Source organism: Acyrthosiphon pisum, unplaced genomic scaffold (genome assembly GCF_005508785.2).
Source record: "Acyrthosiphon pisum isolate AL4f unplaced genomic scaffold, pea_aphid_22Mar2018_4r6ur Scaffold_21109;HRSCAF=23054, whole genome shotgun sequence".
Taxonomy (NCBI): domain Eukaryota; kingdom Metazoa; phylum Arthropoda; class Insecta; order Hemiptera; family Aphididae; genus Acyrthosiphon; species Acyrthosiphon pisum.
Genome location: NW_021770540.1, coordinates 1,029,116 through 1,042,450, shown reverse-complemented (window position 1 = coordinate 1,042,450; position 13,335 = coordinate 1,029,116). Strand labels below are relative to the sequence as shown.

Sequence of the window (13,335 nt, the reverse complement as noted above, 5' to 3'; positions counted from 1 at the left end):
AAATTTTCCGAGTCGGTAGTTCGTCATCATTGTTATTTATAAAGTGATGAAATTTTATATCATTAATTATTTATATTATAATTTATTTTATTTTTATTTATTTAAAAAAAAAAATTTATTTCGTGTTACGAGCCACGAGTTTGGGCGCCACTTGTAGTAACGTGAAAATGGACTGTGCGCGCAGTGTATATATATTTACTTCTTTTTTATTGTTTATGATTCGTTGTCTAGGTATATTGCGTACACAGTCACACACTTCAAGTTATTACCTTCTCATATATATATATATACATATATCCACCTCCGTTGATATATATGTATATATATATATATAAGGATTTAATTATATGCTAAATTGACTCACCCTAATTTGATTGAGAATCCGTTAGACGTTCGATGAACAAAGAAAGAATAAATGGGCTTGATATTGAACCACTTTTAATTTATTTTTTTAAATCAAGAACACAACTTATATATTTAAAATACTTAAAAAAATATATTTATTATTTAAAATACAAAATATTGTAATGAACATATATTAACATAGCCTATTATGCATGACTGCCATCAAGGGCGAACGCAGAGGGACTGACTCTGTATGAATCTGGTCGGTGGTCGAAGGGTATCAACCGAGCACAGATTATAACGGTACTTCTATAGAAGGAGTAAAGGACATAAGCATAAAAGACCACAGATGTTTATCATAATATAAATATCTGTGTGATCGTATTATATAATGTTATAATATAATAAATTATATTGAGGTTGACATGATGATGACACACATCTTAGTTCTTGTATTAACTAGTTGTGAAGAGTGGCTATCATTACAAACTCTATGACCGTAGATAAATGAAATATGCACTGGTTGTTTATATTAGCATTTTCTATACACTATGAAATATTCAAAATATTATCAGTTTCCAATTTTTTTTTTATACATTCCAATAAAATTTTATTTGTTGACAAAAAAAGCTTGAAAAGTGAATACAAGGTTCATAATACTTATATTGTTATAATGACAATCATGAAAATATGCAAATTATTTTGAGTTAGAAATTCATAAAAATCTAAGTTTTTAAATAATACAAGATAAGTTTTACTACCTTGATGAAAAATAAAAATGTCAAATCAAATTACATTTTTATGAGTGTATGAAGTTCATATTTTTACATCATTGGGTATTTCTCATACAGCGATTTTCTTATTTTGTTGTAATATAAAAACAAATAACTGTAGATACATTAAAATTTCACTGAATGTTTATATTTTAATTTTCTATACAACATGCCATTTTAAAAATATTTTGAGCTGTTTACGGACATTTTCTTTTTTTTAGTTTTTTATTCTATAAATATCAATGAAATTGTATTGGTTCGGTAAAAAAGCTGGAAAAATATTTTGACTCGTTTTGAGCTGGTTATGGCTACTTTCAAATTTAAATTTTTCTTTTTTCTACAAATATCAAAAAAAAATTGTATTTGTTCAGCCAACAGCCCGTGGCTCATTGCACGTCATGTCACCCTAATAGTATGCAATTGATAATACTATTAAAATGTCATTATATAATATCTATTTATATAGCGTCGAATAACATATAATTTTCCGTTGATTTAAGTCTGCATTTATTCCTACTGGGAAGTACTTTGACACTGTTACATATCCTATACAGCTATACATTAAAAAAAAAAATGTATGGCGTCATTTATAAGACCTTATGATATAATGTTGTTTTGAATAAAAACAAAATACTAAAATGAATTATTATATTTTTTATTATTATTCTCTTTATGATGAAGTGTATATTATAATTAACTAAAAATCAATTTTCTTTAGTCCAATATGCCCAGAGTTACTATGAAGAGATGTATTATTAAAATGAATGACCCCAAATTTGGAGAATATTTTATGTGTAAAAATTGTAAACATTTCATGTTATCGAAAGAGACGGCAGAATCGCATCGTAACTGTACCAAACAAGTATTGAGCGCGTAAGTATAAATTGATAACTATTAGATATATTTAACATATAATTCAAACAAATCCATTGAGGTGGCGGAATGAGTTGTTCTTCGAAATGTATGATTAAATTTTTTTAGTTTTGTAGGTACAATTATCAGCTTGGGTTATGGAAAAATAAGTTATAAGTAATATATATTTTAAAGAGGAATGTATTTGCTGTGATATTATAGTGTTTTAGATTTTGATATGTATGTGTGTATTTCTTTTTATTATGTATTTATTGTGTCTGTGTGCACGATAAGTTGTTAAAATAATGCTCTAATTCTCAACTTCAATAACATTTCTGGCGTGACAGTGAATATAATAGGTGGTGTCGAGAGATATAATTATTTCAAACAATTCCGAATATTTTAATAAATTGTTTTACCGGAAACTTATTTTTAATGAGTGTTTGAAATTTGACATTGGATATTCACATTTAAACTATCATATTATTCTCATATTATAACGATCTTATTTCGTTGCAATTAAAATAATAGTAATTGTAGATACCTACTATATGTTTTCTTAAAATATTTGTTGCATTCACAAAATGTTCTAAATATTATTATTTAAAGTTGAAATGAAAATTTGATAATATTGAAAATTATCATCATTTTATTTATAGTTAAATGGTCAATTATTATAGCTCAGGATTTAAAATATTTAACAAGTTTTCTCATAAGTTTTCGAAAATCAATAAATAAAGGAAAAAATAAAAAAAATATATATATACACTGTTTTTTTTAAAAGATATTATTACAGAGAATAACGATTTTAGTTTTTTTTTTGTAATTTAAAAATATTATTACAGAACAATGGGCTGACACACCGTCTTACCGTTCTATCCATTGCAATAGATTTGATATTAATTATTTACTACTGCAAACATTTCATCAAAAACGTTAAATACCCTCTACTCAGAAAAAATTCAAATTATAATTATAATATAATTAAAATATTCTTAATTAATATAATTATATTATTCTAGATTTGAACCAGTGGAAGATATCTACCGCTGTTCAACATGCGGTCGATACTTCGATAATAAAGAGCAGTAGGGTAGACACAACGATTTACACAAAGTTATCGGAGCTGATTACGATCCATTCAAATTTTCATATATGATAGATGACGATAATTTTGTAAGGAGCTTACGTAATTAATCTTGTGTTTTATTAGCTGTAGTATTTTGTATTATTGTTATTTAATTAGTTTTATGATTTTTTCGCATAATAATAGTTAACTAACATACCTTTTTTACCTATTGTTGCGTGCACCCGACTTACAGGAGATGGTGACAGGATGGGATGATGGTAGTAGCGTCAAAATGATCAACAGTGTGTGGTTGATGTATTATTTATTTAAAATTGTAAAATATAATAAACAAGTTGAATTTAAACACTATGAGATTTTTCAAATTAATGAAGAACAATCAGTGTCTTAGAAAATAAACGATTGCTCGAATATTCTCTAAGTCCCGTAATACGTCGTCAACGAAAATAAGTCGTAATACAAAAATATGTTAATCAATAATGAAGAGGTACAGGGGTGTGTACGTACGGTGGGTGAAATCACGTCTGAATACTGGTCACTTCCAGGGCTCCTATATAGTCCTATCCCCTCTTTTACCAGATCCCTGGCGGACTACGTCGTTGGTTCTCACAGTCCAGGGGGCCTTCTACAAGATGTGCCTTTGGTCGGTGCGGGGTGTCGTAAAATGACCAAGTAGGTATATTAAATATACATTCCGTGATTAAGTATAAAAATGATGAGCAAGGGCGCACCCAAGGGGGTGGCTAACGGGCTTTAGCCCCCCCAAAATGGCTAGCCCCAAACATTTTGATAATTTTATTAGGTTTATTGACAATTGACATTTGACTTCAAATAAAATAGTTTTAATAGTTTTAATAATATTCAACATTGTACTTACATTGAGTTTTGGATTTGAGTGAGTACTGAGTAGACTGTACGACACCAAAAATCAGAATGAATGTTGTCCAGGCAAGGCTCAACCTCAGCGCCTACGCGGCAACGGCAGCGGCGGCGGCATAATATAATGTTTATTCCCAGACAGCAATTTTTTGTTTAATAAGATTATTATAACATTATAATAACGAATAATATTAGTATAACGTTATTATAATACTATAATAACATTATCATTACAAAATGCTGTCTGGGTTAATACCGCCTTGTCGCAGTCAAGTGTCAACGATCGCACTTCATTTTGACAAATTCCCCATACATGTATTGACTATTTTGTGGTTTATCTAGCTATTTTTGAATTATTTCCCCCGATTTCCGGCCGTCGATCATCGCTTACCTATTGTATATTATAATATCATATATATAATATTAATTATATTTTTAAATTGAATTATCCTTTCTAGCGAGGCACGGGACCGAGTCCCGACAATTTATTATTATTAATGTTATTATTATTCAAATAGAATCCGTTCTAAATAAATAAATTATGTTACCGATACAATACTAAATGTATTACTTGTTATAGTTGTTACAAGTAGGCATACTTGCAGACTGCAGTGGCGTACACCAAGAGTTTTTGATTATGAAATGGGTGGGGAAGATAGGTGACATAATTGTAATAATGATATTATTTAAATTGTGAAAAATATCTCACACTTTAAAGATGCTATTGCAATAAAAAATCTGAGAAAAAAGCAGTGACTGTACCATAACTGCTACTTTTTATTTTTCACGAACCTATGAGCTATTCACATTCAAACATACTATCACACTAACGGAATTAATAGTATAATCCAGAAATCCATGCATGAAAACGTGATAGTAGTATATATTTGTATGTTTTAAGTATATAGTATCACGAGTAGTATATACAGTAGAACCCGTTTAAGACGCTCTCGCTTAAGACGATTTCCCGGCTAATACGCTCATTTTTACGAGTACCTTGATTTTGACAACGTTTAACATAGAATTAACTCTGGATAATACGCTCTATGTTCCCGGATAAGACGCTCACCTTGTCAGTTATATTAATATAAAAATACATCGTATATACGTATCACTAATATTATGTAACTAAATAATAACGATAACGAATAGTGTGTACGTGTTAGTAGTACTGGTTTTCGGGCGATAAGACGATTAGATACGACACACTACACAGTACACATGGCTATTCACGTAATCGGAATATAATCGGATATGGCCCCAGTTAACAAAAGTTAGTGGTTGTATAAAGACGTATAGTAAAGTGTAATTTATTTTATCCTCTTTAAGTGTAAATTGTTCGAGTTAAATTTTTAATTATGGCTGATCGTGGAGGAATTAAACGAAAAGCTCTTTCTGTTACTGACAAGTTAAACATTTTAAAAATGTACGATGAAAAAAGTGTCAACAAAAATCAAAAAGAAATTGCAAAAGAAATGGATTTACCTGCATATACCCTACGAACAATTTTGGCAAACAGAAGTAAAATTGAGAGCAGTGCAATGACCGGTAGTTGTAAACGACAAAAAATAAAACATGGTAAATTCGATGAACTAGAACATATTTTGTTGGAGTGGTTTAACCAAGCACGTACTTTAAATTTACCTGTGAATGATAACATTGTCACCGAAAAAGCACATGAAATTGCTAAACGGCTTAATATTGATGAATTTTCTGGATCTGGTGGCTGGATTGATCGGTTCAAGAAAAGGCATGGTATTGTATATCGACAAATTTGTGGCGAAGCAGAGTCCGTTAATGACGCTGATATCGCTGCATGGAGTGAAAATATTTTGCCAAATATTTTAAAAGAATACTCTTCTAATGATATATTCAATGCAGATGAGTTTGGGTTATTTTTTAAATTGATGCCTGATAAATCTTTGGTGTTTAAACGTGAAAAATGCCATGGTGGCAAACTAAGTAAAGAACGTCTATCAGTTTTGGCATGTACAAATGCTACTGGCTCTCAAAAGTTAAGACTTCTAGTTATTGGAAAAAGTAAAGCTCCACGTTGTTTTAAAAATGTACGTACATTTCCATGTGATTACGTATCACAAAATCGTGCTTGGATGACAGGTGATATTTTTATAAACTGGATAAAACAATTAGACCTCTCTTTTAAAAAACAGAATAGGAACATTTTACTGTTTGTAGATAACTGTCCTGCACATCCTACTACTATTCCACTTGAAAACATAAAACTTGTTTTTTTACCCCCAAACGCAACAGCCAAATTACAGCCTCTGGATCAAGGTATTATCAAGGTTTTAAAACAAAAATATCGAAAAAAATTGGTTTTACGATACTTGAAAGAAATGGAAAGTAAAAATCCCGCGAAAAAAGTTGACGTACTCGATGCATTACACTACGTATCTGCAGCATGGGATGAAATTACGGCTGATGTCATTAAAAATTGTTTTCGAAAAGCAAAATTTGTTGAGGGTGATTACAGTGCCGTGGAGAAAAGCAGCGAAGATTTTCAAGAATTGGAGGAGTTTCCAGGATATGCAGAAATTGACGAGGACGTCGCCACAAGTAACATTAGAAGCATTGACCAGATAATTACTGATAAAATTGCACCGGCTGATGTAACTTCTATAGATGAAGAAAGCGAAGACGAGGAAGAGGATGATACAACACCGATTCTCCCAGTAGTAAATGCACTTGATTATGTTAATGAGCTAAGAAGATTAGTTGCATCTTTTGACGACGCTGATGAATCGTTAAATCATCTTAATAAAATTGAAAACTTCCTGTATGCAAAAAACATAAAAAATATGAAACAAAGGAAGATAGATGATTTTTTGAAATAAGTAATAAAAATTAATTAATAGTAATTTATAATATTTTTAATATTTATAATATTTATAATATTTTTAAAAATAATTTTATTTAATAGTAATAAAATAATATGCAATATAAATGTAATAACTCACTCAGCAAAGTAAAATAAACATAATAGGTACATGTTTAATATGTACAATATGTAAAAAAAATTTTTGTAAAAAATATGTAAAAAAAATTTTTGTTCCCACGTAATACGATTTCCTGTTTAAGACGCTATTTTTAACTGGTCCCTTGGAGAGCGTCTTAAACGGGTTCTACTGTATATTTGTTAACATTGTTGATAAGTATAATTTATAAGATTAGGAAACATTTGAACTATTGTCTCCTCACAAGCTCAAGCTTTTGGAAACATCATTTATCACATTCTAACATTCAATCTTTCATTTTTTTTATGTTAAATCTAATTTGTAACGATTCATTTGAAAAATAACAATAAATAATAATATTATTATCATTATAATACAGTGTTGAATAATATTATAAACTGTAACACATTTTCTGACGACAATGAACATTCAGAATAAGTTTATTTATATGTAAAAATTAAAAGTGAACGGTTGACAGTGTCAAAATAAATCTACCTAAATCGTAAACATTGTTTTTAACGCTTTTAAAATGTCGTCTCAGACCAAAACGTTGTTTTGCAGGTTTTGAAATAGTAATGGCAATATTATCACGTTTTAAAGTTGTTCATATTTCTGTTGATACAAAACGCATTATTGTCGGCAATACCACGGTTTGAATAAATGTAATATTGGCAATACCACGTTTTGCAATGATATCAAGTTTGCTCCAATACTAATAACATGGGCAATAATACGTTTTGACTTGAACACGGCTGAACATGTATTACGTTTTGCATTGACATTAAATTTGGCAATATCACATTATGCGTTGAACATCAGTTTTAAAATCGATTTTATTCACAAAAGTAATCGATTTAATTTAATTCTGACTTTAAAATCGAATTCCTCAATTTTTTTTTTCCATAAGACCGACGATTTACTCGATTTTCAAAATTTTGGCAATACCACGATTTGCATTTTCACCCTTCGATTAACGAGATCTGTTTGTGTCATACATTATATTTATGAATAGTTATTAAACCAAATATATTAAAGGTATTTACATAACTTAAACTTAGATACTACGTGATTCATTCAACGTAAAATAATTATTATTTCACAATACCACGTTTTACAATGATTTATGCATTTTTCTGTTTAATTCAAATATTTTTCCAGAATTAAAATCAGACAATGTCAACTAACATTAGTTTTGTCAAAACAATAATTTAGTTGTTGTAAAATTCATATAGTATGCATGCGCGTACGAGAGTTGTATTTGCATACAATTTCAATCACACTAATTATCATTTACAACTAACATCTAGATCACGGGAGTTATAGATGAGATTAAAAATTGCCTAAATTTTGCCGCTTAAATAATATCTGAGGCGAGGCCCCTTAAAGTAACTCAGTTGGAGGGAGTTGAGGCTGAGGCCCCTGAATACCAACATCTTCATCCTACTAACATAATATTGTATAATATAGGTATAACTTTTGATTTTTGGTTCGTTAAACAACGATTTTATCTGAGGAAATTGAAACATACGTAACTCATTTTATTCGATTCTATTGACATTTGAAATTTATCATTCCCGGTCATTCTTTGTTATCTTTTTCAATAAAACTGTATTGATATTTTCATACGTTTTTGGAGGTTACAGCTCAAGCATGTCAATCGCTCAAAATATATCAATATTGGATTTTAATTGAGTCAATTATTGGCCATTTCTGATGTATAAAATTGATATCATTTTTTGTTTTTTATTCATTTTAAAGCGGTGTTATTAATACAAATTGAATCACAAGTAATTTTTTTTCAAACTTTTGTACCTTTATTTATATGTAAATTTATAATTTCCGTTATAACTTAATCACATTTTTCCTGTTAAATATATTAATATAAATATTTCCGGCAATATTTAGAGGTCAAAACTTAAGCATGCCAATCCATATTAATATAATATATCAATATATTTTATAACTCATGGGAGTTTGTTGTTACTGTTGAAAACGTATGAAACAAACTATAATTGTTGAAATCATATGCAAAATGATGATCAAAACGTTGGTATTTATTTTATTTTCCTCATTTTCTCAAGCCAAATACTTTTTTTATGCCAAACTTGTCTATGGTAAATATGCCGAACTGATTCATTTGAGATTTTGAGGGGATGTAGATACTATTAAAAATGTTTTTTTCGTAACTTACAATTTATGGTTGGCGTTTTTATTTGAAAGTACCATCAAATTAAGCATGCAAAACACGCATTTTGAACAAACAAAAAAATGCTGAACTGCATTTATTCCAAACTTAAAGTTGTATACTTTTGGATTTAAAACGCGATATTGTTGAGTATACATACCTACTCGGAAAAGTCACTTTTATAAACTATACCTATGATTGTTTAATTAATAATATTAATTACAATAATTGTCAATTAATGTTTGTTGAGCGTATTTAAACTAAACTTGATTTTCATATGAACTCGAATAAGTTAATTATTAATTATTAATATAGAAATAAAATGTTCATTGTACTTTATATAACACTCAAAAATATTCCTACTCGCCACCCCTTTAAACAAACTTCAGATCCATACCTGACCTAAAATAATATTATATTTATGTGTAGTTTGCACCTGGGAATACCAAATTCAAATATTATGAAAACAAAAAATGCATGTTGTAGAGAAAAACATCTATATGGTAATGCTTGGATTATACTTATCAAGGGTTTTAATATTCAAACTGATAGCTGTCCACTACAGCGTTAATATTACATAAATACACTAAAACAAAATGTACCTATAATTATATATTTATATAATAACCATAATGGATTTATATTGTATATTATTTTATGATTCTATAACCTATTCTACCCAGGGGCGGATATGGGGATAAATCCGCCCCCATGGCTCTTTAAATGTCTATTGTTATATTATGATTATTAAATCGTTATCTGTAAGCTAAAATTCTTGTCATCCGCCCCCTTCAGAAAATACTAAATACGCCACTGATTCTACCTATAATTATATAATAACCATAATAGTTTAATATAATATATATTATTTTATGACTATTGTTCAGTTAATATTAAGGACTAATAATACAAATCCATTAAATATTGTTATGCTATTGTGGGACTATTTTATTAATCATTAAAAATAAAAAATATAAAATTAACAAGGTGTGTGTTTAACTATACAATTATTATGTATTAATTGTAACGATTTTTTTTTTCTAAATGTTTACAGGGTTCATATATTATATCAGGGTTTGTCTTGCAGAAAATAGAAGATAATAACTTTCCCTATATATACTTTTATGGAATATATAAAGTTTCGGCTAGCTATAAAATATGTACAAAATAAAGTAGTTGACTGCAATGTTGTTGAGCTTAATTTTATACGAACATGAGAAACACCAAATTGATTAAATTATAAGTACAAAATAATAATACAAAATATTAAATTAGGCATTTTAGAACCTTAAATACAACATATTATTACCTATATATTATATCCTTTTCTTTAGCAATTATAACAATTATTATACTCAGCAACACATTTAAAAATTCTATAGGACATTCATAACCGTATTGACAATTCCGTAAGACCTACTAATTTTACAATTGGCGACGGTCGCCCACAGGTCAAATGATGTCGGCCACTGTGGTGCGCATGCCAAATCGACGTCGGCGATCAACGTGTTAATAACTCAAGGGTCATACACGTGTCATGGTTTTTGTCACTAGTATTGTCCCATATTGTCATAAACCGTGTGTCCGTGGAACCAAGGTATCTACACTGTGTCTCTAGCATTACTCTGTTAAAATGTTTCAATTCTGTTTCCGCCGTCAGTCAGTCAATGACAATATACAAAAATAAGAATAAGTTTTTTACTTTTTTGAATGACAACATAGGGTTTTAATTTTATATTCCAAAGCAGAATATTTTTCTTAGTATTTTGGTACATGAAAAACGAATTTATATATACGTGGCAATTTCACTGAATGTTCATATTTTCATTTTCTATACAGCATAACATTTTGAAAATATTTTGACTCTTTTGAGCTGTTTACGGTCATTGTCAGTTTTCAATTTTTTTTTTTGATGGGTAATGTATTTGTTGGGTAAAAAAGCGTGAAAATATAATGCAAGGATCCAGATATATTGTTACAGTTGCATTTAAAAATCATTAAAAACACATAGGCACTATTTTTTCTTATAATCATTTAAAGTTCAAATTTTGACTAAAGATGTCAAATTTAAAATTTAATAATTATTTTTAGTTAAAAATGTATAAAATGTTCAACTTTTATAGCTAAGGATTAAACATTTAAAAGAAGGTTCCACATAAATAGATTATAATATATAAGCTACTTTATTCAAAATAATATCATGAAATATAGGTACTTAGTAATATCATAGGCTGACTGACTGTTTTTGCTCAGAATCGTTTTTCTTATACAATGATATATATTATATCATTGAATTCAAATTTAACACCATCCATTAGAGTGACCCATTTGTAACCTTCTGAACAACAGAACGACACCCACTTGCCCAGTTTTTTTAAATTTTTTTCCTAGTTAATATAATTTATTGTATACACATTTCCGTACCTTTGTTATTAGAGGTTTCAATTCAAGCATGTCATTCCCTCATTACGTATCTGTCGAGTATAATTTTATATTGCGTAGGTCTAGAATGAGAAGGATCTAAATTGTTTTTATGAAATTGTCCAGGACAGCAATTTTAAGGTCTAAGTTCAATCATTTTATTCCTTGAACAACATTTTTTGAAAATTAAAGTTCTAAGGCATGCAGACATTTGTATAGTTTAATTCACAACATTATAATAATAAATCGCTGTATTGGTTGATATACAAATTAATAAAATACATAATTATAAAATGTTTAGTTAAAAGGTTATACAATATTAGAATATTAATGTTTGGCAATATAGAACCTTTTGCTTTTAAAAAAATTGTCAATAATGAAAAAGTGACTTTTGAAAATAATGCGATTTAGAACCTTTTCATTCTAGACCCACGAGTTTGTATAAAAGTATCATTATATTGTGGAATAACAACAACATTACTGTATTTGTGATGTACTAAATCAAGCCACTTTACTCGATATAATTATAACCGAATCGGATATCGACATATTGTTAAACAGTGGCGTTAAAAGGTCACTTGTATGTACTATGTAATGCAGAATTTTAGCATACTGTAGTCACAACATTACTTATATGTACGTCTCATGCATTTATCAAAATGCTACTTCTTACTAAAAGAAGCTTAGTCATTTTTGTCCTGACTCCAGATTGATCTACAAACATACCTTATCCTAAACTCAAACAAGTTAGAACGAAAATCGCAGGCATCTATGAATGGAGCAACCCATTGTATATAATGTATGTAATTTTTGTTTTTTATAAATTTTACAATGAATTTATTTGTGAAAATTGAATCACAAGGAACTTTTTTTGTTCCTTTTGTTCCATTTATTTATTTATGGTAATTTATAATTTCCGGAAAAACTTAATCACATTTTTCCTGTTATATATATATATATATATAATTATTTCCAGCAATATTTAGAGGTTACAGATCAAGCATTCCAATCTTTCCAAATATATCAAATATATCAATATATCCGATCAGAATCGTTTTTCTTATACAATGATATTTTATCATTGAATTCAAATTAAATACCATACATTAGACAGTGACCCTACTTGTAACCTAATGTACAACAGAGCGACATCCACTTACCCACCTTTTTTAGAGGTTACAATTCAATCATGTCATTTCCTCCAAATGTATCCACAGTTGGGGCCCAAGAATTGACAATATCACACTACTTACATAATAATATTATTATATGTAACAGTGGTGACCAGAGATAAGAACTGCGTAGCACTAAAATATAATGAAAAATAATAAGTCTATTATTGTTATTTTATTATTTATTATTACATTTTACAAGTTTCAAAGCGTGTCGCAGCCCGCAAGTGTCTATGAATAGAGCCATGGCTTGCCACCCATGATATATTATATAGGTAATTTTAGTTTTTTATTCATTTTAAAATTATTTTTTTTTGTGAAAATTAATCACGGGAACTTTTACGTGCCACTACTACCGTATATTTAAATACATAGATCAATTTATAATTACCGGAACAACTGAATCATATTTTTCCGGTTCAATATAATTATATAATTATTTCCAGTAATATTTAGAGTTACGGATTAAGGATGTCAATACTTCTAAATATATCAATTTATTTTATAACGCATGCCTGTTACCTTTTTATTCGTTTTGTTGAAATCGTATGAAACACTCTATAATTGTTAAAATCAAAGGAAAAATGTTAATCATAACGTTCGGAATTATATTATTTTTCTCCTCGTCTCAATCCGAAAGCCTTTT

At 28.7% G+C, this 13,335-nt stretch overlaps 1 protein-coding gene across 1 annotated transcript; it reads left to right on the top strand.

Moving 5' to 3' along the window:
* The first annotated feature begins 5,294 nt into the window (after positions 1-5,294).
* On the top strand, positions 5,295-6,791 carry LOC103309429 (tigger transposable element-derived protein 6-like). Its single transcript, XM_008184821.1, has one exon. The coding sequence runs from the start codon at positions 5,295-5,297 to the stop codon at positions 6,789-6,791; it is 1,497 nt and encodes a 498-aa protein (XP_008183043.1).
* The last annotated feature ends 6,544 nt before the right edge of the window (positions 6,792-13,335 follow it).